This window comes from Syngnathus leptorhynchus, chromosome 1 (assembly GCF_054491065.1).
Source record: "Syngnathus leptorhynchus isolate UIUO chromosome 1, UIUO_Slep, whole genome shotgun sequence".
Taxonomy (NCBI): domain Eukaryota; kingdom Metazoa; phylum Chordata; class Actinopteri; order Syngnathiformes; family Syngnathidae; genus Syngnathus; species Syngnathus leptorhynchus.
The window spans coordinates 1,811,328-1,836,109 of NC_141195.1; the positions used below are offsets into that span (position 1 = coordinate 1,811,328).

The 24,782-nt window shown below is 47.0% G+C and overlaps 1 protein-coding gene across 5 annotated transcripts in view; it reads left to right on the forward strand.

The window, feature by feature from the left end:
• Positions 1 to 24,782, forward strand: part of LOC147061389 (SRSF protein kinase 3-like) — a 79,435-nt gene that overhangs the window by 29,085 nt on the left and 25,568 nt on the right. For 4 of the 5 annotated variants that reach the window (XR_015065904.1, XM_085910434.1, XM_085910447.1 and 1 more), the window contains exons 7-12: positions 4,967 to 5,054; positions 5,147 to 5,253; positions 5,388 to 5,553; positions 5,745 to 5,770; positions 9,662 to 9,754; positions 19,608 to 19,641. Coding sequence is in view for 4 of the 5 variants with exons in the window: in XM_085910434.1 (XP_085766560.1) it covers positions 4,967 to 5,054; positions 5,147 to 5,253; positions 5,388 to 5,553; positions 5,745 to 5,770; positions 9,662 to 9,754; positions 19,608 to 19,641 (514 nt within the window). In the remaining variant the exon portion in view is untranslated. The remainder of the gene's footprint in view (positions 1 to 4,966; positions 5,055 to 5,146; positions 5,254 to 5,387; positions 5,554 to 5,744; positions 5,771 to 9,661; positions 9,755 to 19,607; positions 19,642 to 24,782) is intronic. The other variant, XM_085910439.1, reaches the window with a different exon arrangement.

The window sequence follows — 24,782 nt, forward strand, 5'->3', positions numbered from 1 at the left end:
AGCACCCCTGAATAGACCTTACCAGGGAGGCTGAGGAGTGTGATTCCCCTGTAATTGCAACACACCCTCCGGTCCCCCTTCTTAAAGAGGGGAACCACCACCCCAGTCTGCCAATCCAGAGGCACCGTCCCCGATGTCCACGCAATGCTGTAGAGGCGTGTCAGCCATGACAGCCCCACAACATCCAGAGCCTTTAAGAACTCCGGGCGGATCTCATCCACCCCCGGGGCCTTGCCACCGAGGAGTTTTTTGACTACCTCAGTGACTTCGACCTCCGAGATTGGAGAGTCCGCCTCAGAGTCCCAGGCCCTGCTTCCACAATGGAAGGCGTGTCGGTGGAATTGAGGAGGTCTTCGAAGTATTCCCCCCACCGACTCACGACATCCCGAGTCGAGGTCAGCAGCACACCATCTCCACTGTAAACAGTGTTGACCGTGCACTGCTTCCCCCTCCTGAGACGCCGGATGGTGGACCAGAATTTCCTCGAAGCCGTCCGGAAGTCATTCTCCATGGCCTCGCCAAACTCCTCCCACGTTTTTGCCTCAGCAACCGCCGAAGCCGCGTTCCGCTTGGCCATCCGGTACCTGTCAGCTGCCTCCGGAGTCCCGCAGGCCAAAAAGGCCCTATAGGACTCCTTCTTCAGCTTGACGGCATCCCTTACCGCCGGTGTCCACCACCGGGTTCGGAGATTGCCGCCACGACAGGCACCAACAACCTTACGGCCACAGCTCCGGTCGGCTGCCTCAACAATGGAGGCGCGGAACAAGGTCCACTCGGACTCAATGTCCCCCGCCTCCCTCGGGACGTGGAAAAAGCTCTGCCGGAGGTGGGAGTTGAAGCTCTTCCTGACAGGGGATTCTGACAGACGTTCCCAGCAGACCCTCACAGAGCGTTTGGGCCTGCCAGGTCGGACCGGCATCTTCCCCCACCATCGGAGCCAACCCACCACCAGGTGGTGATCAGTTGACAGCTCCGCCCCTCTCTTCACCCGAGTGTCCAAAACATGCGGCCGCAAATCCGATGACACGACTACAAGGTCCCCAGAAGGAGCGCTCTCCAGCACTTCCTCCAGTGACTCTAAGAAGGGTGGGTACTCTGAGCTGCCGTTCGGTGCATAGACACAGACAACAGTCAGGACCCGTCCCCCCACCCGAAGGCGGAGGGAGGCTACCCTCTCGCTCACCGGGGTGAACCCCAATGTGCAGGCGCCCAGCCGGGGGGCAATAAGTATGCCAACACCTGCTCGACGCCTCTCACCGTGGGCAACTCCAGAGTGGAAGAGAGTCCAGCCCCTCTCGAGAGGACTTGTACCAGAGCCCAAACTATGTGTGGAGGCAAGGCCGACTATATCTAGTTGGAACCTTTCTGCCTCACACACCAGCTCGGGCTCCTTTCCAGCCAGAGAGGTGACATTCCATGTCCCTAGAGCCAGTTTCTGCAGCCGGGGATCGGACCGCCAAGGTCCCCGCCTTTGGCCGCCGCCCAGCTCACTATGCACCCGACCCCTTTGGCCCCTCCTATAGGTGGTGAGCCCATTGGAAGGGGGACCCACGTCTTCTTTTCGGGCTATGCCCGACCGGACCCCATGAGCGAAGGCCCGGCCACCAGGCGCTCGCCTTCGAGCCCCACCTCCAGGCCTGGCTCCAGAGAGGGGCCCCGGTGACCCGCGTCCAGGCGAGGGAAAACGACGTCCATTTATTGTTATCATCATCAGGGGTCTTCTGAGCCGTGCTTTGTCTGGCCCCTCACCTAGGACCCTTCTGCCATGGGTGACCCTACCAGGGGCATGAAGCCCCAGACAACATGGCTCCTAGGATCATAGGGGCACGCAAACCCCTCCACCACGATAAGGTGACGACTCACGGAGGGGCAAATAGGAATTTAGTTTTGTTTTTATTGAGATTAATGACTTGTGAAAAATAGCGAGTTTTTGCTAAAATAAGCGCATCTTAATATTTTTGGAGGCTGTTGCGCCATGCCTGATGGAAAACTCAAGTTTGGTTAAACACCATTTGCGTTCATGCTTTCTACATAATTGCTTAAGCGTACGTGTTTCATCTGTGAACCACGGAGTAGGCAATCTACGGCGTGTTTTCAGACGTAGCGACACCACAGAGTTGATGGCATTTAACAATGTAGCATTGAATTCATTTGTAAGATTATCAATAGAGCCGGTATATGGGGGAAATACAGCAGTTTAAGTAATAGGCAAATAACCCAAATAAACAAACAATAAATAAATAAATAAATAAGAGGAGCAAAATGGAGCGAGCGTGCTTACAGCAGACAGCCAGCGCAAAAGAACAGGACGTCACGCAGCCGAGGGTGGAGCGGGGAGAAAATTCAGGATCCTGACAGCTTGGAGTACGAAGCTGTTGGCGAGTCAGGTGGTGCGGGAGCGCAGCCATCTGTACCTCTTCCCAGAGGGCAGAAGATCAAACAAAGAGTGAGCGGGGTGACTCACATCACACACAATCGCGGTCGTCTTGTGGGTGAGACGGGAGGTGTAAATGTCCTTCAGGGAGGGGAGCGGAGTCCCAATGATCTTACTAGCAGTATTCACTATGCGCTGCAGAGCCTTCATGTTGTATTCAGTGCAGCCACCACCCCACACAGAGATACAACTGGAGAGGACACTCTCAATGGTGCCACGGTAGATTGTGGTCATGATGGCAGGAGGAGCACTTGCTCGCCTGAGTTTCCGCAGAAAGTACAGGCGGCGCTGAGGTTTCTTCGCCAGCGATGCAGCGTTGATGGTCCAGGAGAGGTCCTCACTGATGTGCACCCCCAGGAATCTGGTACTGCTCACTCTCCACCACAGCACCGTCGATGGTCAGCGGTAGGTGTTGGGCATGATCCTTCCGGACGTCAACAACAATCTCCTTGGTCTTGCTGACGTTCAGCAGGAGGTTGTTGTCCCTGCACCACGTGGCCAGAAGGTCAACCTCCGACCTGTATTGGGTCTCGTCGCCCCCGGTGATCAGACCCACCGCAGTCGTGTCGTCGGCATATTTCAGCACGCGGTTGCTGCTGTAAGTTGCGGTGCAGTCATTCGTCAGCAGGGTGAAGAGCAGCGTGATGCTGCCGGAGACATTGTCGCCAACACCTACTACCTGAGGCTGCTGACAGAGGAAGTCCAGTAGCCAGTTTCAAAGGCAGGTACTGAGGCCCAGCTTGTCGAGTTTGCAGAAAGCTCCGTTTTTTGCAGATGAGACGCTGTGGAACAATAGTGTTGAATGCAGAACTGAAGTCCACAAACAGCAATCTCACATACGAGTCACATACAAGGGCAAAGCAGATGGCATCCTCAGAGGACCGATTGGCTCGGAAGGCAAACTGGAAGGGATCTATGGTGGGGGGAAGAACAGATCTGACGTGCGCCATGACAAGCCGCTCAAAGCACTTCATGATGATGGGCGTCAGTGCCACAGGACGGTAGTCATTGAAGCAGGAAGGAGCAGGATTTTTCGGCACAGGTATGATGGTGGGAGCCTTGAAACATGACGGGACGACGGCCTGCTGCAGGGAAATGTTAAAGATGTCCGTGAAGACATCCATCAGCTCCTCAGCGCAGTCCTTTAGCGCTTGCCCCTGGATGTTGTCCTGGCCCGCCGCCTGACGGGTGTTGATAGCGGCAAGCGTCCTCCTCACGCTAACAGGAGAGAGGCACAGGGGTTGCTCGTTCGAAGGGGGAGAGGTCTTCAGCGGGCAAGTGCTGTTTTGAGCATCGAAGCGAGCAAAGAAGCGGTTCAGTTCGTTGATCAGAGGGACGTCGCCCTCACAGCTCTGCGGAGCGGCCTTGTAGTCCGTGATGGTCTGAATGCCTTGCCACAGGCCCTGAGCATCCCTGCTGTCTTTGAAGTGGGCAGTAATCTTGGAAGAGAATGCCTTTTTCGCATCCTTGATGCCCCGGGACAGGTTCGCCCTAGCTGATCTCACACCCGCTTCATCCCCAGCCCTGTAGGCTTTGTCTCTGGCTTTGTCTCTGGCCCTCAGCAGCCCGAGGACAGCCCCTGTCAGCCAAGGCTTCCAGTTAGCTCGAGTGACGATGTATTTTGTGAGGGTCACATCATCAATGCACTTCGCGATGTAAGAGGTCACAGAGTCAGCATACTCCTCATTGTCAGTCTGATTGTTGCAAGTGGCTGCCTGCTTAAACATTTCCCAGTCTGTAGTGCCAAAGCAGTCTCGAAGAGCATCAGAGGCCCCCTCAGGCCACACTCTCACCCGCTTGCGAACCGGCCTGGAAGCCCTCACTCTTTGTCTGTACGCGGGCGTAAGCAGAACGGTGACGTGGTCAGAAAGTCCAATGTCGGGCAGGGGGGTGGCCTTGAAAGCTCCGTTTTGTGCAGTGTAGACCAGGTCCAGGAAGCTGTCACCACGCGTTGGAAAATTAACATGCTGGTGAAGCTTTGGAAAAACAGACTTCAGGTCAGCATGATTAAAATCACCAGCGAAGATGGTGAAACTGTCAGGGTGCGCCGTCTGCTGATCACTGACAGCCTGGTACAGTTCACTAAGGGCCGTGATCCTGTCACTCCCAACGTCAGAAGGCGGGATGTAGACCGCGACAGGGAGAATCGCAGTAAATTCCCTTGGCAGGTAGAAAGGACGGCACTTAATGATCACAAACTCCGCCAGTGGCGAGCAGTGTCTGCGTACAACTACAGAGTCCCGATCAATCGGTTGGGACAGAGAGAGGCCGCTCCGTGTGCACGCGCCGCCATCTTTTCATATGTTGAAACAAGAATAGCAAAAATAAACTAAATAGGTGCAGCTCACTGATAAGTGTCGCTAATTGAGCTAATTATAGAACAGACCTGTGGGCGACTCATGCGGTCCTCACGGGTGACCTGGTGCCCGAGGGCACCGTGTTGGTGACCACTGCTTTAGTCAATACATATTCCTTCATTTTGCGTGGTCATGTACCCATTGAATAGGCAACACAGTGCCTCTCTGTGTCCAGGTGAGGGACAGTGACCCCTCCGACCCCCACAGGGAGAAGATTGTCCAATTAATTGATGATTTCAAAATTTCTGGAGTCAATGGAGTTCGTATCCTTCATTCAGTCCCACCTGACTCACCTGATTTGTCTGTCTGTCTGACCATGTCCCCTTGAGTCTTTGTTCTCCTCAGCCATTGTTAGATGTGTGTATGGTTCTGGAGGTTCTTGGTCATCATCTGTTAAAGTGGATCATCAAGTCAAACTACATGGGGCTACCTCTTGTATGCGTCAAGAGCATCATCAGACAGGTAACAAAAACGCAATACACGCACGCACACACACACACACACACACACACACACACACACACACACACACACACACACAAACTGTGATGTCGTGTCACGTGTTGTTTCATATGTATTTGCTGACATGTTTGCAGGTGCTACAGGGTCTGGATTACTTGCACACAAAGTGTAAGATCATCCACACAGACATCAAACCAGAGAATATCTTGCTGGATGTGGATGAGGTCTACATCAGGAGGCTGGCTGCCGAAGCCACTATCTGGCAGAAAGCGGGAGCCCTGCCTCCATCTGTCTCATTAGGTGAAAGTCACTGTTTCGTAAGACTCTTCTTTAATGCTGACGAATCTGTCACACTCAATGCTAGTATACTCCTCTTTGCCTGACTGGTCTGCTGCTGTCTTTTAAAAGCCAGTTCCAGACGTTTTATGCACTTCCTGCTCCCTGTTCTCATTTTCTCCTCTCTTCATCTTTCCCTCCATATGTGTGGCCAGTCAGCACAACTCCCATTGATGTTCAGGTAACAGATTCACTGTACCAGATGCTGTGTTGTGATTGGTTGTTTTGCTTCTCTTGACTTGTAACTGATTGAACAAACCTCAATACAACAGCCAAATGTCTATGTCATCACCAACTTCATACCACTCACCCAGTCACACACAAATAGGCAAATACTTTTGGACCTGCTCCTCCCCTTGCGATCACTTGTTGTAAAGCTCCTTTGATCTCAGCGTTCGTTTAGTATGGGAATACTGCTTTTTTATTTGGCCTCACTTTCGTGTCAATCTTTGTGACACAGCAGTTAGGCTCAACAGCACACATACAAGCTATTATACACACTTGGAGACTTCGACTCAACTTTGCAGCTCCACCACAATTTAACCAAATTTAATTTAAAATTAAATTGGCGTCAACTTATCGTGGTGGAGGGGTTTGCGTGCCCCTATGAACCCAAAGGTTGGAGATTCGATCCTCAGCCATTGTGACCATGTCGAAGTGTCTTTGAGGCAAACACTCAACCACCGGTTGCTCCTGATGGCATGTCATCAGTAGGTAAATGAGGAAGCAGTGTGAAGAGCTTCAAGTACCAAAAGTAGAAAAGTGCCATACAAGTACCGTAATTTTCGGACTATAAATCGCTCTGGAGTATAAGTCGCACCACCCATAAAATGCACACTAACGTGAAAAAAAACATATATAAGTCGCACTTTTGGGGCAAATGTATTTGTCAAAATCCAACACCAAAAACAGACACAAACCAGCAACAACAGGCTAAACGATACGGTATGCTAACGTGACATACACAAACGAGAGGCTGAGAACGGGCCTAACGTAACATTCAGATTTATTCAAATGATTATTACATAAATAACACGTTTATCAAACCATCTGTGTCACTCCAAATCATAAAATACATCGATCATCGATCGTGTAAACAATGCCTCGTACGTGCGCTGTCGGACTCGTGATTTGCATGTCTAATTATTCCACAGACCCATATAACGATATATAAAGTATATTTCAAATAACTATCATATAGCAACAATATTACCAAACCATCTGTCACTCCAAATCATAAAATACATCGATCATCGATCGTGTAATCAATGCCGCGTATGCGCACCGTAGGACTCGTGATTTGCATGTCTGGCGTGATGTGTGCTCGCATGCTGTCCATCACAAGCAGAGCTTGCATCCTAAATTGCATTGCTGCCCCTACTGTTTTTTTTCTTTTTTTACATCACCACACTAAATTCTCTTCACCAGACCTGTGCTTTTTAAAAACTCAAAAAAACAGCGCTTTCCCCTCCCAGTTGTTGCGTTACGGCCAATGGTGAAATTTAAATCACCATCCTTCAGTTTAGTTTGAAAATAACTATATTTCTTTTTCAGTTGTTTTTTTTTGTTTTGTTTATTTGTTTCATGAACTTGAATCTTGTGCTTTAAAGTGTGAATTGCTTTATTCGTTTTTTCAGTGTATTAAAAATAATATGTGAGGTCATCAACTGTACTAGTAAGTGATGTGTTAATCCATCCATCCATTTTCTGAACCGCTTTGTCTCTATGGGGGTCGCGGGCGTGCTGGAGCCTATCCCAGCCGTCATCGGGCAGTAGGCGGGGGACACCCTGAACTGGTTGCCAACCAATCGCAGGGCACACAGAGACGAACAACCATTCGCACTCGCACTCACACCTAGGGACAATTTGGAGTGCTCAATCGGCCTATCAAGCATGTTTTTGGGATGTGGGAGGAAACCGGAGTGCCCGGAGAAAACCCACGCGGACACGGGGAGAACATGCAAACTCCACACAGGGAGGGCCGGAGGTGGAATCGAACCCGCACCTTCCTAACTGTGAGGCGGACGTGCTACCCACTGCCCCACCGAGCCGCCCTGATGTGTTAATGATCAAGTAAAATTTTTTGAAAAAAAACAAACAACTCATATAAGTTGCTCATGTCAACCCCCCCCCCACCCACCCAAACTATGAAAAAAAACGCGACTTATGGTCCGAAAATTACGGTACTATTTACCATTTTTCGGCTGAAAGTGGCAGTGGCAGTTGCGATTAAAAACTCAATATTCTGTGGATTTCATCTTGAATGCTTAATCAGAATCAGAATCAGCTTTATTGGCCAAGTATGTGCATGCCAAACAAGGAATTTGACTCCGGTCGATCTCAGCCTCTGTACAACATTTAAGTGATGAACAACATTCAGGTGACTAACAACATTTAAGTGGCAAGAACAGGATGTCTCTGAGTCTCTATGAAATATGCGAGCTCATCAGAGCGGCAGCTTGGGGAAAGAAGCTGTGTCTCTATCTGCTGGTTTTGGCGTACAGCGCTCTGTAACGCCGTCCGGAGGGGAGTAGTTCGAACAGACTGTAACCTGGATGAGAAGGGTTTGTAGAGATGTTACTTGCACGTTTCCTGGTGCTGGACAGGTACAGGTCTTGGATAGATGGGAGGTTGGTCCTGATTATCTTTTCTGCTGTCCTGATTGTCCGTTGCAGTCTGTGCTTGTTTTGTTTGATTGCCGATCCAAATCAGACAGTGATGGAGGTGCAGAAGATAGACTGGATGATGGCAGGTAGGAGGTCTTCAGCAGCTCCTGTGGCAGATTGAACTTCCTGAGCTGTCTTAGAAAGTACAACCTCTGCCGGGCCTTCTTCCAGACAGAGTCTATGTGGCCAGTCCATTTCAGATCCCGGGAGATTGTGGATCCCAGGAACTTGAAGGTGTCTGTGGTGGGAATAGCATTACTGAGGATGGTGAGGGGTTGAAGTGGCGAAGGGTCTCTCCTGAAGTCCACTGTCATCTCCATGGTCTTGAGCGGCTTCAGCTCCAGGTCGTTTTGGCTGGACCAGTGGACCAGCCACTCCACCTCCTGTCTGTACGCATTCTCGTCACCGTCCCGGATCAGTCCGATGAGAGTGGTGTCGTCCGCGTACTTCAGGAGCTTCACAGAAGAGTCTCCTGAGGAGCAATCGTTGGTGTAGAGAGAGAAGAGCAGTGGGGAGAGTATGTACCCCTGGGGGGCGCCAGTGCTGGTGGTCCGGGTGTCGGATGTGATGGTCCCCAGCCTCACATGCTGTCTCCTGTTGGTCAGGAAGCTGGTGATCCACTGACAGATGGAGGCAGGCACAGCGAGCTGAATGAGCTTCTGCTGGAGGATGTTGGGTGCAATGGTGTTGAACGCCAAACTGAAGTCCACAAACAGGATCCTGCCATACATCCCTGGGGTGTCTAGGTGGCGCAGGATGTAGTGCAATCCAATGTTGAAACCATAAATAACCATTAGGAAAGAAATTATAGTAGTCATGTTGGAATCTATTTTGGGCGTCCTTATATACCTGCATTTTAATACATGATACTGTGAGCCCAAACAAAAACAATTCCTGAACCATAGTAAAAGAACTTAAAGATACATTAGACCTGGGGTGTCAAAGAATTTGTTTTCGCTGGCCGCATTATAGTCATAGCTACTTTCAGAGGGCCATTATGACTGTCAACCCAAATAAATGTATGAGCACCTCATATTATATACAGTAAAAGCTACAAAACAAACTGACAGATAACTTGTTTTCAAATCAGACGAGTAAAAAAACCTGTCAAATATTTTAAAAAATATATATATTATCAAAAGTGAAGACAATTTGCAATTCTAGTAATGACACACGAATTTGATGCACAATTTGTCTTCGCGGGCCACATAAAATGATGTGGCGGGCCCCCGGGCCATGAGTGTGACACCTGTGCATTAGACTATAGTTTGTGTGAGTATAGCGCTTGCCTTCTGGAGGGCCATAATTTGATGTGATGCCTATGCTCACAGTTATAGTATGTGATTGAACTGAATTTACAATTTTGTTGTGTCTTCATTCATTCTCATATGTATGTGTGTTTGTAGGTTGGTAAAATTTCAAAAAACAAGAGGAAAAAATTGAAGCGAAAAGCTAAGCGGCAAGAAAAACTGTTACAGGAGAGACTGATGGATATTCAGGTACTGCAATCACACTTATTTGTAAGCAAACATATACCATGGTACTATTACCAATTCTAGTAGCGTCTCTATTGACTAATCCTGAATTATTACATTACATCATTAAGATTTTCTTTCATATTATAAATCACCCTAGAGTATAAATAACATAAGTCAAAAAATGCGTCAAGAAAAAAAAACCTAGCATTTTTTGGACTATAGTCTCACTTTGTTTCATAGTTTGGCTGGTCCTACAATAGGTGCAACTTATATTTCTTAAAATTAGAGCTCAGAAGTCCCCATTTTCTAATCAGGTTTGCTTTCTTTTTGGAGTTGAGAAATAGTTTTAATGTGTTATTGCATGTGACCAGAACGTGCTGGTAATGGGCCGAAAGTATTTGCTAACCGTCAAAAGAAAGAAGGAGCACGTGTCAAGTCAAGTTTATTTATACAGCCATTTATCACAGAAACATCTTTAAGAGCTTCACATTCCCACAATTGACAAGTATTAATGACACCCCCTGATCTTAACACCCAGAGGGTAAGAAAAAACAAAAAAAAAACTCATTCAGGGCAAAATGAGAAAGCTTGTGAAGAGGCCACCAATGGGGGAATGCCCCATTTTAGGACGACAAGGCTGCATTGGGTGCCTAGTGTGCAAAATTTAACATATAATGTGATACAGAGCAATATGAGATAAAATAGAGTGATAGTCTATTCAATCAGGAGAAGCACCGCAGGAAGATGTTCAGTCAAGTGTTGCTCAATGCAGAAATCTCAACGGCAGCGACTGCAAAGTGGTGGTTCCCCTCAAATCTTGTCCCGGTCAGTCAGAGCAGAATTGAGACGGCAGCTTTCGGTTTGGAGAGTAGAAGCAGTTGTCAAATTGGCCAATATTTATCTTAACAAAATGTCAGACGTTGTTTATCAGGTTTTGAATATTTCTACAAATAACTGTAAGTAGTGCTTTCCAGAGCTCTGGTACCCAAATAGAGAATGCGCTAAAACCTGGGGACATCTTTTTGGCTCTCTGGGTCATTAAAAGAACAGTGTTTTGTGAAAGGTTTCATGATGGAATATGTAGTACCAATAAATCAATGAAATAGGAAGAAGTTAATCCGTGTAATATTTTATTGGTAAATCACAAAGCCTTGAAATCGCATTGCAAGTGGATCGGGAACCAATGCAAGATGGCTATCACAGTAATCAAATCCAATGTTCTAGCTCAAAGTCAGCTTTATTGTCAATTTCTTCACGTTAAGACACACAAAGAGATCGAAATTACGTTTCCCACCGTCCCACGGTGACTAGACACATTACACAACACATACAAGCAAATAGCACAAAGAGTAAAAACGAATAGACAAGAGTGATGAATAAGCAAATAACCCAAATAAATAAACAATAAATAAATAAATAGATAAATAAGAGCTGCAGCATTTTGTATTAACTGCAGACTTTGTCTAGGTATAGTAAGACCAGGGACCAGAATACATTGCAATAATTGTGACCAGATGTAACAAACGCATGAATTATGATTTCTGTGTTATGTGTTAATGTGTGTTTGAAACAAGAGAGTGAGTCACGTATAATTTCACATGATTTTCTGTTGAATCATTTTGGGTTGTATTACTTGTATCAAGACTCAGAGTGGTGTGCTTAAATAGGTGATGATGACAAGCAGGGCATATGATCAACAACTCGGTTTTATCGCGGTTAAGAAGCAAAGAATCAAAATATGTGCCAAGATTACAGCAATGACACGGATTTGTTATTTCCAAGAGTAAATATAATTGGGTATCAACCACATAACAGTGAAAACTAATTTACATACTAGAGTTGCAACCAGCAATAAAGGGCCCTCGCAGCCGTGGGAATGTTAGGGTACTGGCACATTGGGATACTAGCACATTAAAATTTTAATTTTTTTCAAAAAAGAACATCAGACTAAAAGCTTCCTTGATCAAATATGACCTCAATCAAAGGCTAAAAATGAGGCAAATTATAAAAGGAAGTAGAAAATGGCTGTTCTCCTGTTCAGTTCAGAATATAGCTTAGAGCTCCAGAGACTTTTTGATGCTCCTCTGTGCGACATTGCGGGATGGAAGGAGACTTTCCAGCCAATCAGCACCATGTTCCTCATATGCAGAAAAGGTTGGGCAGTCCAAGCGCAAGTTCGAGTCCGCCGTGCCTGGCATTGCGTAAAAAATATTCACCCAACTTGGGAATCGCACCCACGCCACCGGTGACCCCAGGTTGGAAGCGCAAACCACGAGCCGTGGAGTTAAACTTTGGGGCTACCAATCCACATAATTGACTTATAACCCCAATGGAAAGTACATCTGAGGCTCGCATGATGAGCATCTGTGAAACAATTTCACATTTGTGGCTTTTTGTCCCCTCTGACCCAGCAAGATGCCCTTCAACGTGCACATTAATTGTTGATGAGCCAATGAACGTACTAATAATTAATTTACAATGGAGGACTTGGGGGCAGCGCTCATGAGAAAGACGATTTAATAGTTAATAATTAATTAAATTAATTAACAATACAGAATTGTCCCACGATGGTGTTATACTTGTGAATGAAATAGCTACATGACGTTGTCCATCATTCACACCTGTGAGGCGTTCTGTGCCTCGGTTAAATAAACCAAAATGAAGTTCTACAGCTTGCACATAAAAGTGGAGATACTTTTTTCGGTCTTGCATTTATTCTACTTTTTACACCAAAACAGCAGGCGCGTATGTGAGACGTAGCGTGTCCACCAAATTTATAACCATGCCAAATTAAACCTATGTCCCTGAAAGTTTCAACATGCTCTAAGGAAATTTTGTGCTACATGTAACAGCCCAAGACCTACAAAAAAGTCTCTTGGAGCCATATGTTAAAATGAAAAAGAAGGCAGACATTTTGAATTCACTTTAGAATTTGGGATAGCTTTGACTTAAAAAGCTGCTGTAACTTTACCTTACCCATGATCTTAATTTGCAAACTTTTGCAAATTTAATGACAGTTTGGGCCTAAGGTTATCTACAAGCTTAGTTTTCGTTGTAGTGGCAGCGCCACCTACTGGCTACAGTAAAAAAAAGTTTTATTATTTTGTTTTGCCTCCTAGCAGGTCAACCAGATCTCTTTAAACCAAGTAAGAGTTTTGAGTTTTTCCTTGCCCTCCTGGGAGTTTAAGATCAGGGGATGTTTGAGAATAATTGTCAATTTTCACACATGTCCTGAATGTTGTTAGTTTTGTAAGGCAGAGACCTACCGGAGTCAAATTCCTTGTTTGGCATGCCCTAACATGGCCAATAAACTTCTTGAATCTTAATATTTGCTTGTCAAATCAAGTTTATTTATATAGCCCTAAATCACAGGCAAGTCTCAAAGGGCTTCACATGTACAAAAAATTGACAATTATTCTCAAACATCCCGTCATTATAAACTCCCAGGAGGGCAAGTAAAAACAAAAAAAAACCCTACTGGGGGAAAAATGAGAAACCTTGAGAAGGGACCACAGATGGGAGGATCCCCCTTCCAGGATGACCAGGCTGCAATGGATGCAGAGAGGGCACATAGAATACATCATAAAAAATAATCTTTAGAAAAATGTAGAAATGTCGAAATGTCTCTTGTGACGCTGTGGCACTCTACGGGGAAAACCGGAAGATTGTGTGGTCGGATGGAAATGATGAAAAATCAGCTTGCGTTTAGACCTTCTCGGTGCTTAAAACACTGTCACGGCAATGCAGGGTTTACAAAAACAACACTAAATTTGGCCTAAACCTGAACGAAAACTCATGAAGCTGCACACACATCAAGGTAGGCAAACTCATCAAATCATCATCATCCCTGGTTCCATTGGGATGTGGAATGTCATCTCTCTGGCAAGGAAGAAGTCCAATCTGGTGTGCGAGGCAGAGGTGTTCTGACTAGACATAGTCAGATTTGCCCCACACATAGCTTAGATTCTTGTACCAGTCATCTCGACAGGGGTTAGACTCTCTTTCACTCTGGAGGTGCCACTGTTTGAGAGGCACAGTGCAGTTGTGGGCATACTTATTACCCCATGGGTCGACGCCTGTACACTGGGGTTTATCCTTGTGGGGTTTACCCCTGTGGACATGAGGGTAGCCTTCCTCTGCATAGTCCTTTGTGACTATGCACCAAATAGCAGTTTAGAGTACCCGCCCTTTTTGAAGTCCTTAGAAGTGCTGGAGAGTGCCCCTCCTGGAGACTCCATCAATCTGCCGGCTGACTTAAATGCTCATGTGGTAAATGACAGTGAGACCCAAAAGGGCATGATTGGGAGGAATGGCCACCCTGATAAGTGCCCAGCTGGTGTTTTGTTTTGGGACTGTGCTCGTCATGGATTGTCCGTTACATTATGTTTAAAAACAAGTTTATCTATATGAGCACTTGGTACAATGACACGCGAGGCCGCATTTCAATGTCCAACTTTGTAGTTGTGTCATCAAATTTGCGGCCGCATATTTTGTACAATCGGGTGAAGAGAGGGGGGAGAGGTGCGGAGCTGTCAACTAATCAGCACACCTGGTTTTGTGCTGGCTCCGATGGTGGGAGAAGATGCCGGTCCACCCTGGCAGACCCAACTGTATTGTTAGCGTTTGCTGGGAATGTCTGACAGACCCTCCTTTCAGAAAGCGTTTCAACGCACACCTCTGGCAGAACTTTACCCACAATCTGAGAGAAGTGGGTGTCTAAGTGGATCATGTTCCATTGTTGATGCTCCTGATCGGAGTTGTGGCCGTAAGGTAGCTGGTACCGTTCGTGGCAGAAATCCCAGAACCTGCAAGTGTACACCAGCGGTAAGAGATGTTGTCCACCTAAAGAAAGCCCTATCAACCCTTTTTAGTCTGTGGGGTTCCAGAGACAGCTGATGGGTGCTGCATGGACAAGCAAAAGGCAGCTATGGCGGTTGCTGAGACAAAAACGTGGCGAGGCCATGTAAAATGACTTCTGGACGGCTTTGAGGAAATTCTGTTACACCATCCTATGCAGTACACCATTAACACTGTAGCATGAAAACGTGGTGCTGCTGACCCAGACTGGGGACGTTGTGGGTCGGTGGGGAGTAGACCTCAATTCCAACAACACGCCTTCTTGAGGAAGCACAGCCTGGAGACTCTGAGGTGGGCTCTCCTATCTCTGAGTTTGAAATCACATAGGTGTTTAAAAAGCTCCTGAGTAGCAAGGTTACCAAAAGGCTTTGGATGTTGTGGGGCTGATCTGGTTGACTCACCTCTACAACATCATGTGGCCATCGAGGACAGTGCCCCGGGCTCCTCTCAACGCAGAGGAGCAGCGGCTTGACTGAGTCCCTCTGGGATGACCGAACTTCTCACCCTATCTCTTTGGGAGAGCTCGGACACAGAGACCAAAAAGGGTTGATAGGACTTTTTTCAGGTGTACAAGATCCCTTGGGACCCACAGCTTGTGACCATATGTGGGTAGATGGTAGTATGTCATCAGTGGGTAAATGAGGAAGCTGTGTGAAGCAGGTAGAAAAGTGCTATACAAGTACAGCCCATTTCAAAATGCTGATTTTCATCCCAACCACTTCAAACTTGGCTGAGAGCCGCCCCAATGAGGGTTTGAGATCATGGCTAAAGAAGCCAACAAATCAGAAAAACAAGAGAAATAAAACAAAAAAATAAATACATTTGTATCAAAGACAGTAACAGGTTATCTTACTTGAAGGCTTAGTCTTGGCTTACAGAAAAAAATGACATTAAGTGATGGTAAAAAAAGCACCACAACATTTGCAAATAGCAGAGATGCGAAACTGATTTCACTTAACCAGACCTCCCAATGCCTAGGCTGCATCTAGAAATTTTGTCCATTGAATTTATAAACAGAGGGCAACCTTGGCGGAGTCCAAACCTACACCGGAAAAGAATCTGACTTACTCATACTCAGTAGGTTTGGTAGAATAGGATGACTTTATTGTCATTGTACAACCAATGCACAATGAATTTAAGATATTCTACCAGCAGGTGGCTGCTGCCATGCAGGGCGCTTCCAGATGCCACTTGGAGAAATTCTGGGTTGAGTGTTTTACTCAAGGACACTTGGACATGGTCACCATGGACATGGGATGAGGATTGAACCCATAACCTGCAAGTTGGGAGACAAACACTGTACCATTGAGCTACAGCGCCCTGATCCTGTACCCTCCACATAATGAATCTGAAATTCGACCGCCTAATGGACCCTCCAGTACCCCTGAATAGACCTTATCAGGGAGCCTGAGAAGTGTGATTACTCTGGAGTTGGACCGCCATCCCAGTTTGTTAACCCAGATGAGTTAACTTGTGCATCTGATTAAGATACTGCCTTTATGCCTCCCCAGTTGAAGTCGCAGGAGGAAGTGTTAGGGTAAACCCTAACTCAGGACGCATAGGAGAGACTATGTCTCTTGGCTGGCCTGAGAGCGTTTTGGCATCCCTCAGGACGAACTGGACAAAATGCCTGATGAGAGGGAAGTCTGGTTTTCTCTACTCAAAACTGTGGATGGAACAAATCCAACCAAAACTTTTTATTTTGTCCACGACTGTTGTCGTGGGAACACATTGTTTGCTAAAAAAAAAAAAAAAAAAATGTATGGTCTTAGCAATGATGAAAATATATTATAAAATATAGGGCTCAAAAGTAGGACATGTCCGGGAAAAAGAGGACGTCTGGTCACCCTAGATCTACATTGAATTAGTTCTACTTTATCTTCATTCATCTTCTCTCAGCTAGAAAAGAAGTACATGTTTATTGAGTCCTGTATGTGCAAATGGAGGGGTGGCAAAGAGCAAAACTGCCCACACTTTCCCACACAAACACACAACATAATTAGACACTCATCCATGTTACAGTTGGCTCAACACTCAGTCATGTACTTTATTTACAATAAGGTATTTTTCTTCTTTAAAACAGGCCTATGTTAAAACACAAACCTTTTGCGAAGCGCTGTTGCCATGGTTCCCAAGTAAATAGCACTTACTTTGATTGTCTAAACGTGCACCAAATCTATTATAAGTTTATTTCCTAAACATCTCACAAACAATGAGGAGAGAAGACACTTCCAGTTACTTGCAAGGAGAATTAGGAGAGCTGTATGCTGTTCTCTCACCTATTCTCCTCGCAAGGAGAATAGGAGAGTCGTATGCTGGTCTCTCAACTACTCTAATCAGCTCTCCCATCAACCTCACTTTTATTTGGTTTGAGGTCCCTAATTTACATAACTCTAAGGGGTGGGGAAATCAGCCCTTGTTTGCATGTTTTTCTTGCCGAGTCTCTGCAAGAAGATATTAGCAGATAAGCTCTTTTGCATGTCATTTCATCATATCACCTAACAGCAGAAATGTCTTCTCCAGTGGTTTCCTCTTATCGCCGGCTTGGGATCAGCTGGGGCCAAGCAGAGGCAACAGGTTTCGGCTCCTCTGCTTCTGTTCCTTAGTTACTACACACTTTCCACAGCGATCACAAGTGTATAATAACATAATAAATCACAATGAAATATTACTGCGACAAAAACGCACACGCATGGGTTTGGCTTAATCATCAATGTTTTATTAGTTATTGTGATTTTTTTTTATGGTTCAATGAAGCACCCTACAAAAGTTTAAAAGAGCAGCTCCGGTTGTAAGTTCCTACTAGCTCTTTGCAAAATATCAACACATGTAATAGCTCGAGACCTACTAAAAGTCCCTCACAGCTACATACTAAAGCCAACAGGAAGGTGGCCAATTTTTTATTTAACGTATTTTTTTGGACTAAAAGTCGCTCCGGAGTATAAGTCGCATTTTGGGGGAAATTCATTTGACAAAATCCAACACCAAGAACAGACATGACATGACATGACACGACATAACCAGCTCAGTGGCCTAGTGGTAGAGTGTCCGCCCTGAGACTGGAAGGTTATGGGTTCAAACCCCGGCCCGGTCATACCAAAGACTCTAAAACATTGGACCCATTGCCTCCCTGCTAGGCACTCAGTATTAAGGGTTTGAATTGGGGGGTTAGCTCACCAAATGGTTCCCGAGCGTGGCACCGCTGCTGCTCACTGCTCCCCTCTCCCCCAGGGGATGGATCAAAATCACATGGGGATGCAAAGGACAAATTTCACCACACCCAGATGTGTGTGTGACAATGTCCGACCCCCATCCACCGTCCCCGGACAGCCACCCGGCCGAGCACCGGCCCCTGACTTTCATCCAGGTGAAAGAGAGCTCCGTCGAGTCGGACAGGGCGTGCGTAAAAGCCATAATAGTTTTTCAAACCTTCTGTGTCACTCTAAATCATTAAATCCTTCAAACTCTTCATCCTCCGTGTCACTTACAAACAAAGCCGCTAATTATGCCGGTAGTACGTGGGGCCCTTCGTCATCTTCATCATCCCGTGATCGAATCCTTTGCCCTTTATGCAAACAACTGCCGCGCGGCACGGGTGACGTCACTTGCAGTTCAAATGACGTCATTTTCGTCGTCCCGTGATCAAATATTTGGCCTTTATGTAAACAACCGCCTCGCCGCTGATGTCACTTGAAATTAAAATTACAGCAATCCCTTGCTACATCGCGGTTCGTTTATCACGGTTTCCCACGGTTGTGAAAAAAATCACATATAAGTCGCTCCTCAGTATAAGTTGCCCCCCCTCACCCAAATTAATAAAAAAAAACGCGACTTATAGTCAGAAAATGACGGTACTTCAAAATTCTGTGTAGCATCGACTTTAAAAGTAGCTTGAACATTCCCTACATGACCCTATCTTGTAAAGAAAATGCAGATTTAATCAGAGTCTAGTCATGAAGACATCTATGAACTTATTTTTTGTTGTAGTGCTATCACTATGGTCAACTCCAAAAAATCGTAGTCAATTTTCAATTGTCAACAAACTATTGTCCCCACGTAGTTATCCCTGTAAAAAAAAAATAATCAGCGAACCACCTGTTCTGATTTTGGTGGGTCAAACACATTACAAAACTTTCAATGTGCTCATTTACTGACTACTTTTTGCTGTTTGGTGCATTAAATGAGTATTTTTGGGGATATTTGAGATGTAGGACTGTATGAGTGGTGGAGGCACCTTGAGTAAACTGCTGAACGTGTGTACAGTTCCTTTGTTTCTCTACGCAGCTATTGATCATTCGATGCAAGCACTTTTTTAAAAAAAAACATAAAACTGGAAATTAGGAAACACAAAAGTATGTTTGCGTCTTTAAATGATAACAACAAGTAATGTTGCACCTCTGTCACTCAATTCGTGCCCGCTCCTGTAGGGATACTACTATATTGGCACAACAACTGTTGAGATGCCTCAACAAATGTTGCGTTGTCATTATATTTCATTGGGCATTTGTAAAGGCTATGCACGGAAAATGTCTTTCTTGCAAAATCCCAATTGTTCCCACAGAGGAAGCTGCATTCCGCTGTCTCGTCTACTCTTCCTCATCGCTGTTATTATCTCGATTGCATGCTTGATGTATATCTGTGGCGCCAGCAATGTATACGAGCGGAAAATGAATTAAAATTGACTGAAAATAACTTTCAAATAAATATTAAAATTATTTTAGGGATTTTTAGTCTAAAATGATGTCATGAACTATTTCAATTGAATTGCTCAATAATTTAAAACAATTATGTTTTGTAGGTGTGGCCAGCTCCAACGTAAACAACTCCAGCTCTCATGGTTGTAACTCTAATGCGAGGCAGACAATTCATTGGGGAATGGGAATCTTGGTTGCGAGTCTGAACTCTAATTTGACGACATACAAGTCACAAATGCAACTATTACAAAAAGTGCTACTAAAAAGACTGCACTATAAATTAACAATCAATTACATTAAATATGTCTTTTGTTTGTCTTCAGAAGATGGATGAGGATGACGACACACACTCAAACTGTGAGTACACACGTACAGTAATTCTATGATATTGTAAACTAGGGCTGGGCGATATTTTGTCAGAGGTGGTCATTGTCCTCCATCCTTGAGTTTTGTGTCCTTTACCCATGTGGGCCCAGCCTGCCCCTCATTGGTGACAGCCAATCGGCATTTAGACCATAATTTCCACGTCACAAGCAGGCACAATGCAAGCAGACAGCCAAATAACAACAAAAAAAGAAACGCACTCTGTTTTATTTTCCTTGTTCTTTACTTGGCAGCATGTTAAGTGTGCAGCATCTGGTTTTGATGAGGTACTGATGAGTCCGTTCTCTATGGCATTCGGCTGACTCGGACTGACTGAGCGAGGCTGTAATGGGGACTGGAAAGACAGGGACAACTCTAGTTCCATCCATCGTTTTCTATACCGCTTGTCCCCCACTGGGGTTGCGGGCGTGCTGGAGCCTATCCCAGCAGTCATCAGGAAGTAGGCAGGAGACACCCTGAACCTGTTGCCATCCAATCCCAGGACACACAGAGACGAACAACCACCCGCACTCACACTCACAACTAGAGGCAGTTTGGAGTGCTCAATTGGCCTACCAAGCATGTTTTTGGGATGTTGTAGGAAACCGGGAATGCCCGTCGAAAACCCACGCTGGCACGGGGAGAACATGTAAACTCCACATAGGAGGTGGAATCGAACCAGCACCCTCCTAACTGTGAGGCGGACATGCTGACCGAGCCACCCCCACCTCTAGTTATCGTATAAAAATCAAGACATGAACATTAAAGATATTAACATCGAAATTAGGCCAATATCAGTCATGTGACCTTGCCACACTTGAGTTGCATGTTTAGCTCAGTCCAGCTAACCACATTGCTCCTTTCAAATTGGACATGGAAAAAAAAATAAGCCACCCAATGATGGTCATCATGCGGAGGATGCAGGGCATGCAGAGCCGCAGCATACAGTAGAACCCTCGGTCTTGACGCTAATTTCTACTAAAAGAAGCATTGACTAGCGTTCCGTATGTGGCGCATGATATGTCGGACATTTAAAAGAAAATTATGAGCTGGAAATAAATTAATCATGACAAAATAATACTACTTAAACACAAAACGTACTTACCATGGTAAAAGAGCCAAAGTACTGAAAATAATGTCCCAATACGAATCAATGTGAACAAAAGAATAGCTTGTAGTGCTTTCTCCAAGCACAACATAATTCACTTCATCATATGTGTGTTCTGTTATATGTTATGATGTTTTGATTAAATTTATAGTTGCGTTTGTTTTAAGAGTTCCGGTGACGTTTACCGTTGCTGGCTTTTTCTGTCATGCGCATTGGATGTTATTTTGTCAGTTAATAAACACGGCTCACAGAGTCTGAATGTGAGAGGTTTTTGGCTCATTTTCTACTTTAAAGCAAGTTCCACACTGGTGACCCCTGACGTTTGTTTACTGGACTTATCCAGATCGACATGGCCGCCAACGCTGTGTCTCTCAAGCTCCCCAAGTTCTGGGAGTTTTCTGCTTCAGCCTGATTCGCTAAAACTGAGGCACAGTTTGCCTTACGACAGATTACCGCCGATGAAACGAGATACTACTACAAGGTATCTGTCCTCGGGAGGTGGTGAGCCTTCTTAAACGTCCTCCTCAAACAAGAAAGTATGAAACTGAAGTACTTACTGAAGAAGTTTGAACTGTCTGACACTGAGAGGGCCAGTAGGCTTTTCTCTCTTCAAGCCTCAGTGACAGCAAGGCCTCAGAGCTAATGGACCGAATGCTCGATCTGCTTGGTGACAATGAGCCAGGGTTCCTTTTCGTCCACCTTTTCCTGCGCCAACTGCCTGCTCATGTGAGAGCTGTTTTGGCCAACACAGATTGCAGAGAACTGGCGGATGAGGCTGACAAGTGTTTCTTGGCTAGTCAGCAACCCTGCGCAGCTGCCCTCCACCCTACTGGTTTTGTATCTGAGGTAATGGATGATCATTCGCTCGTCGCAGCAGCCCTGCATCATCTACAGTCTTCGGGTGTGTGCTTCTACCATGCCAAGTTTGGCTCCAAGGCCAAACGATGCCACTCTCCATGCTGCTTCGGTGAAGTGGGAAATGCCAAGGCCGGCGCTCGTTAGTGGCAGTGAGCATCGGCCATGCCGGTAGGCTGCTTTTCATCCGCGACTCCATCTGCGGCCGACGTTTCCTCTCCGACATAGGGGCACAGCGGAGGTTTTTTTTGTGTGCATATGGACTGTTAGTGGACGTTAAAAATCGGCGCTTGATCGACGCCGTCACTTTCTGTTCTTATGCCCGCGCCCTCAGCGACTCTGGCACGGTGCACCTCTCCAGCCTGCTCTCCGTCACAGTTTCCAGCGTCTGCTCGTCAAGTTCCCAGCACTGACCCAGCCCACCTCCTCTTCCACAGCCAAGCACGGTGTCGAGCACCACATTGACATCACTGGCCCACCCGTGTACGCCTGTGCTCGTTGCCTCGAGCCGAACAAGCTTGCCGTAGCCAAGATGGAGTTCGAGTCCATGGACCGCCTGGGAATTTTTCAACGCTCCAACAGTCCTTGGGCCTCCCCCCTGCACCTCGTCCCCAAACCAGGAGGGGGGCTGGCATCCTTGTGGGGACTACCAATGGCTCAACGACGCGACGCCTGACCGCTACCCTGTGCCCCACATCCAGGATTTTTCAGCGCATCTGGTTGACAAGGTCATTTTTTCAAAGGTGGACCTGATCAGAGGATACCATCAGGTGACCGTACACCCTCTCGACATCCCAAAAACAGCTGTGATCACACCATTTGGTTTGCTTGAGTTCCTGCGCACACCATTTGGGCTCAAAAATGCTGCTCAGACTTTCCAGGGGCTCATGGACTATGTGTTACGGGATCTGCCTTTCGTGTTTGTGTACCTTGACAACATCCTGGTGGCCAATTCATCACCTTCAGAGCACCTTTTGCACCTTCGCGCTATGTTTGAGCGCCTTACAGAGGACGGGCTCATCATCAATCCTGCCAAGTGCGAGTTCGGCCTTTCCACCATAGACTTTCTGGGGGCACAGAGTCACAAAGGACGGGATCGTTCCTCTCCCATCAAAAGTGGAGGCCATCGCTACTTTTCCATGCCCAGTCACTGTCAAAGCCTTGTAGGAGTTCCTTGGCATGGTTAACTTCTACCACTGTTTTCTCCCGTTTCTGCCCAAACCATGCGACCCTTGTACGAAGCTCTGATAGGTGGCAAGCCGAAACACACTGACTGGAACCCAGAAAGAGACAGGGCTTTTGCTGACGCTAAGACTGCCCTGGCTAAGGCTGCCATGTTGGCCCATCCCGCCTCCTCTGTCCCAATTGCACTTACCACGGACGCCTCAGACTACGCAGTCGGTGCGGTTTGGGTGGGTAATGCTTGGCAGCCTCTCGCCTTTTTCAGCAGGCAGTTACGTCCCAGTGAACGGAAGTATAGCAACTTCGACCGGGAGCTATTTGGTGTGTACCTTGACATCCGACACTTTCGTTCACTGTTGGAGGTACGCCCGTTCACCATTTTTGTGGACCACAAGCCTCTGACTTTTGCAATGTCCAAAGTCGCTCAACCATGGTCTGGCAGGCACCAGCAGCAGCTGACTTACATTTCTGAGTTCCCGACAGACATTGCACATCTTTCTGGAAAACACAACCAGGTTTCAGACTGCCTCTCCCGTGCTGTTGCAGGGGCGGTTCACCTCGGCATGGACTACGGCAGCATGGCAGCGGAGCAGGCCGCTGACCCGGATGTGCAGGCTTGCTGTTCATCCATGACTGGACTGCAGTTGCAGGAGGTGGCATTTGATGACGCTGGCACCACTCTGCTGTGTGACATCTCCATGGGCCCTCCTAGGCCTATTGTGCCTGTGAAGTGGAGGCTGTCTGTTTTTGACGCCATCCATGGCCTCTAACACCCAGATACCAAGGCCTCACACCGGCTGGTGGCAGCCAAGTTTGTGTGGCACGGACTTAAAAAGGACGTGAGGGACTGGGCGAACACCTATGTCTAATGCCAACGTGCCAAAGTACACCGCCACACCAAAGCGGCACTGGAACAGTTTCAGGTGCCAGAACGATGTTTCGACCACGTCAACATCGACCTAATTGGCCCAGTTCCACCTTCGCAGGGTTACACTCACGTGCTCACCATGGTCGACAGGACACTACGGTGGTCTGAGGCTGTTCCTCTGTCATCTATAACATCAGCTGATATGGCACGGCCGTTTATTGGCACCTGGGTGTCTCCTCAGACCGTGGCGTTCAGCTCACTTCTGAACTTTGGAACACTGTCGCAGGGAGCTTGGGTGTTAAACTCGCACCACGGCCTACCACCCCCAGAGCAATGGCCTCTGTGAACGTTTTCACAGCCTCCCTGCTTGCCGGCCTGATGGACAGTTCCTGGGCTGACAAGCTCCCATGGGTCATGCTGGGTATCAGGACTGCACCAAAGGAAGACTTCTAGAACTCCTCCGTGGAGCTGGTCTATGGTCAGCCACTACAGGTCCCCGGGGAGTTCGTCCCCAGCACCATGACCCCTTGGTCCACCGCACTCCAACACTCCAGCATGTTGGACAATGCCAGGCTGTTTGCTCCACTTCCTACCTCCTGCCATGGTTTGCCAAACTCTCATGTCCCCAGTGGCCTTCGGTCTGATGGCTATGTCTTTATTCGAGTTGACGGCCATCGCGGACCTCTCCGTCCGCCTTACGAAAGCCCTTTCCGCATCGTAGAAACGGAGGACAAGCACTTTGTGGTAGACATTGGGGGCAAGCCGGAGTGTGTGTCTGTGAACTGCCTAAAACTAGCTCACCTAGATCTGGCCAGGCCTGTTGATTTGGCGCAACCCCCAAAACGGGGCCGGCCTCCGACTAGACCCCCTCTTCCCGTTCCTCCTACCCCTCGGCCATGCCACAGGAGAGCCCTACAGACAGGCACGGAGGGGGCGGTTCCGCCTTCTCTCGTTCAGCGGAGCTACACTGGACATCTGATTCGCCCCCCACGCCAGTGATGATCGATTTTTTTCTTTTCTCAGGTTTTATGTAATGTGAATTGTGGGGGGTCATGTGTAGTGCTTTCTCCAAGGACAACATAATTCACTTTATCATATGTGTGTTCTATGTTATGACGTTCT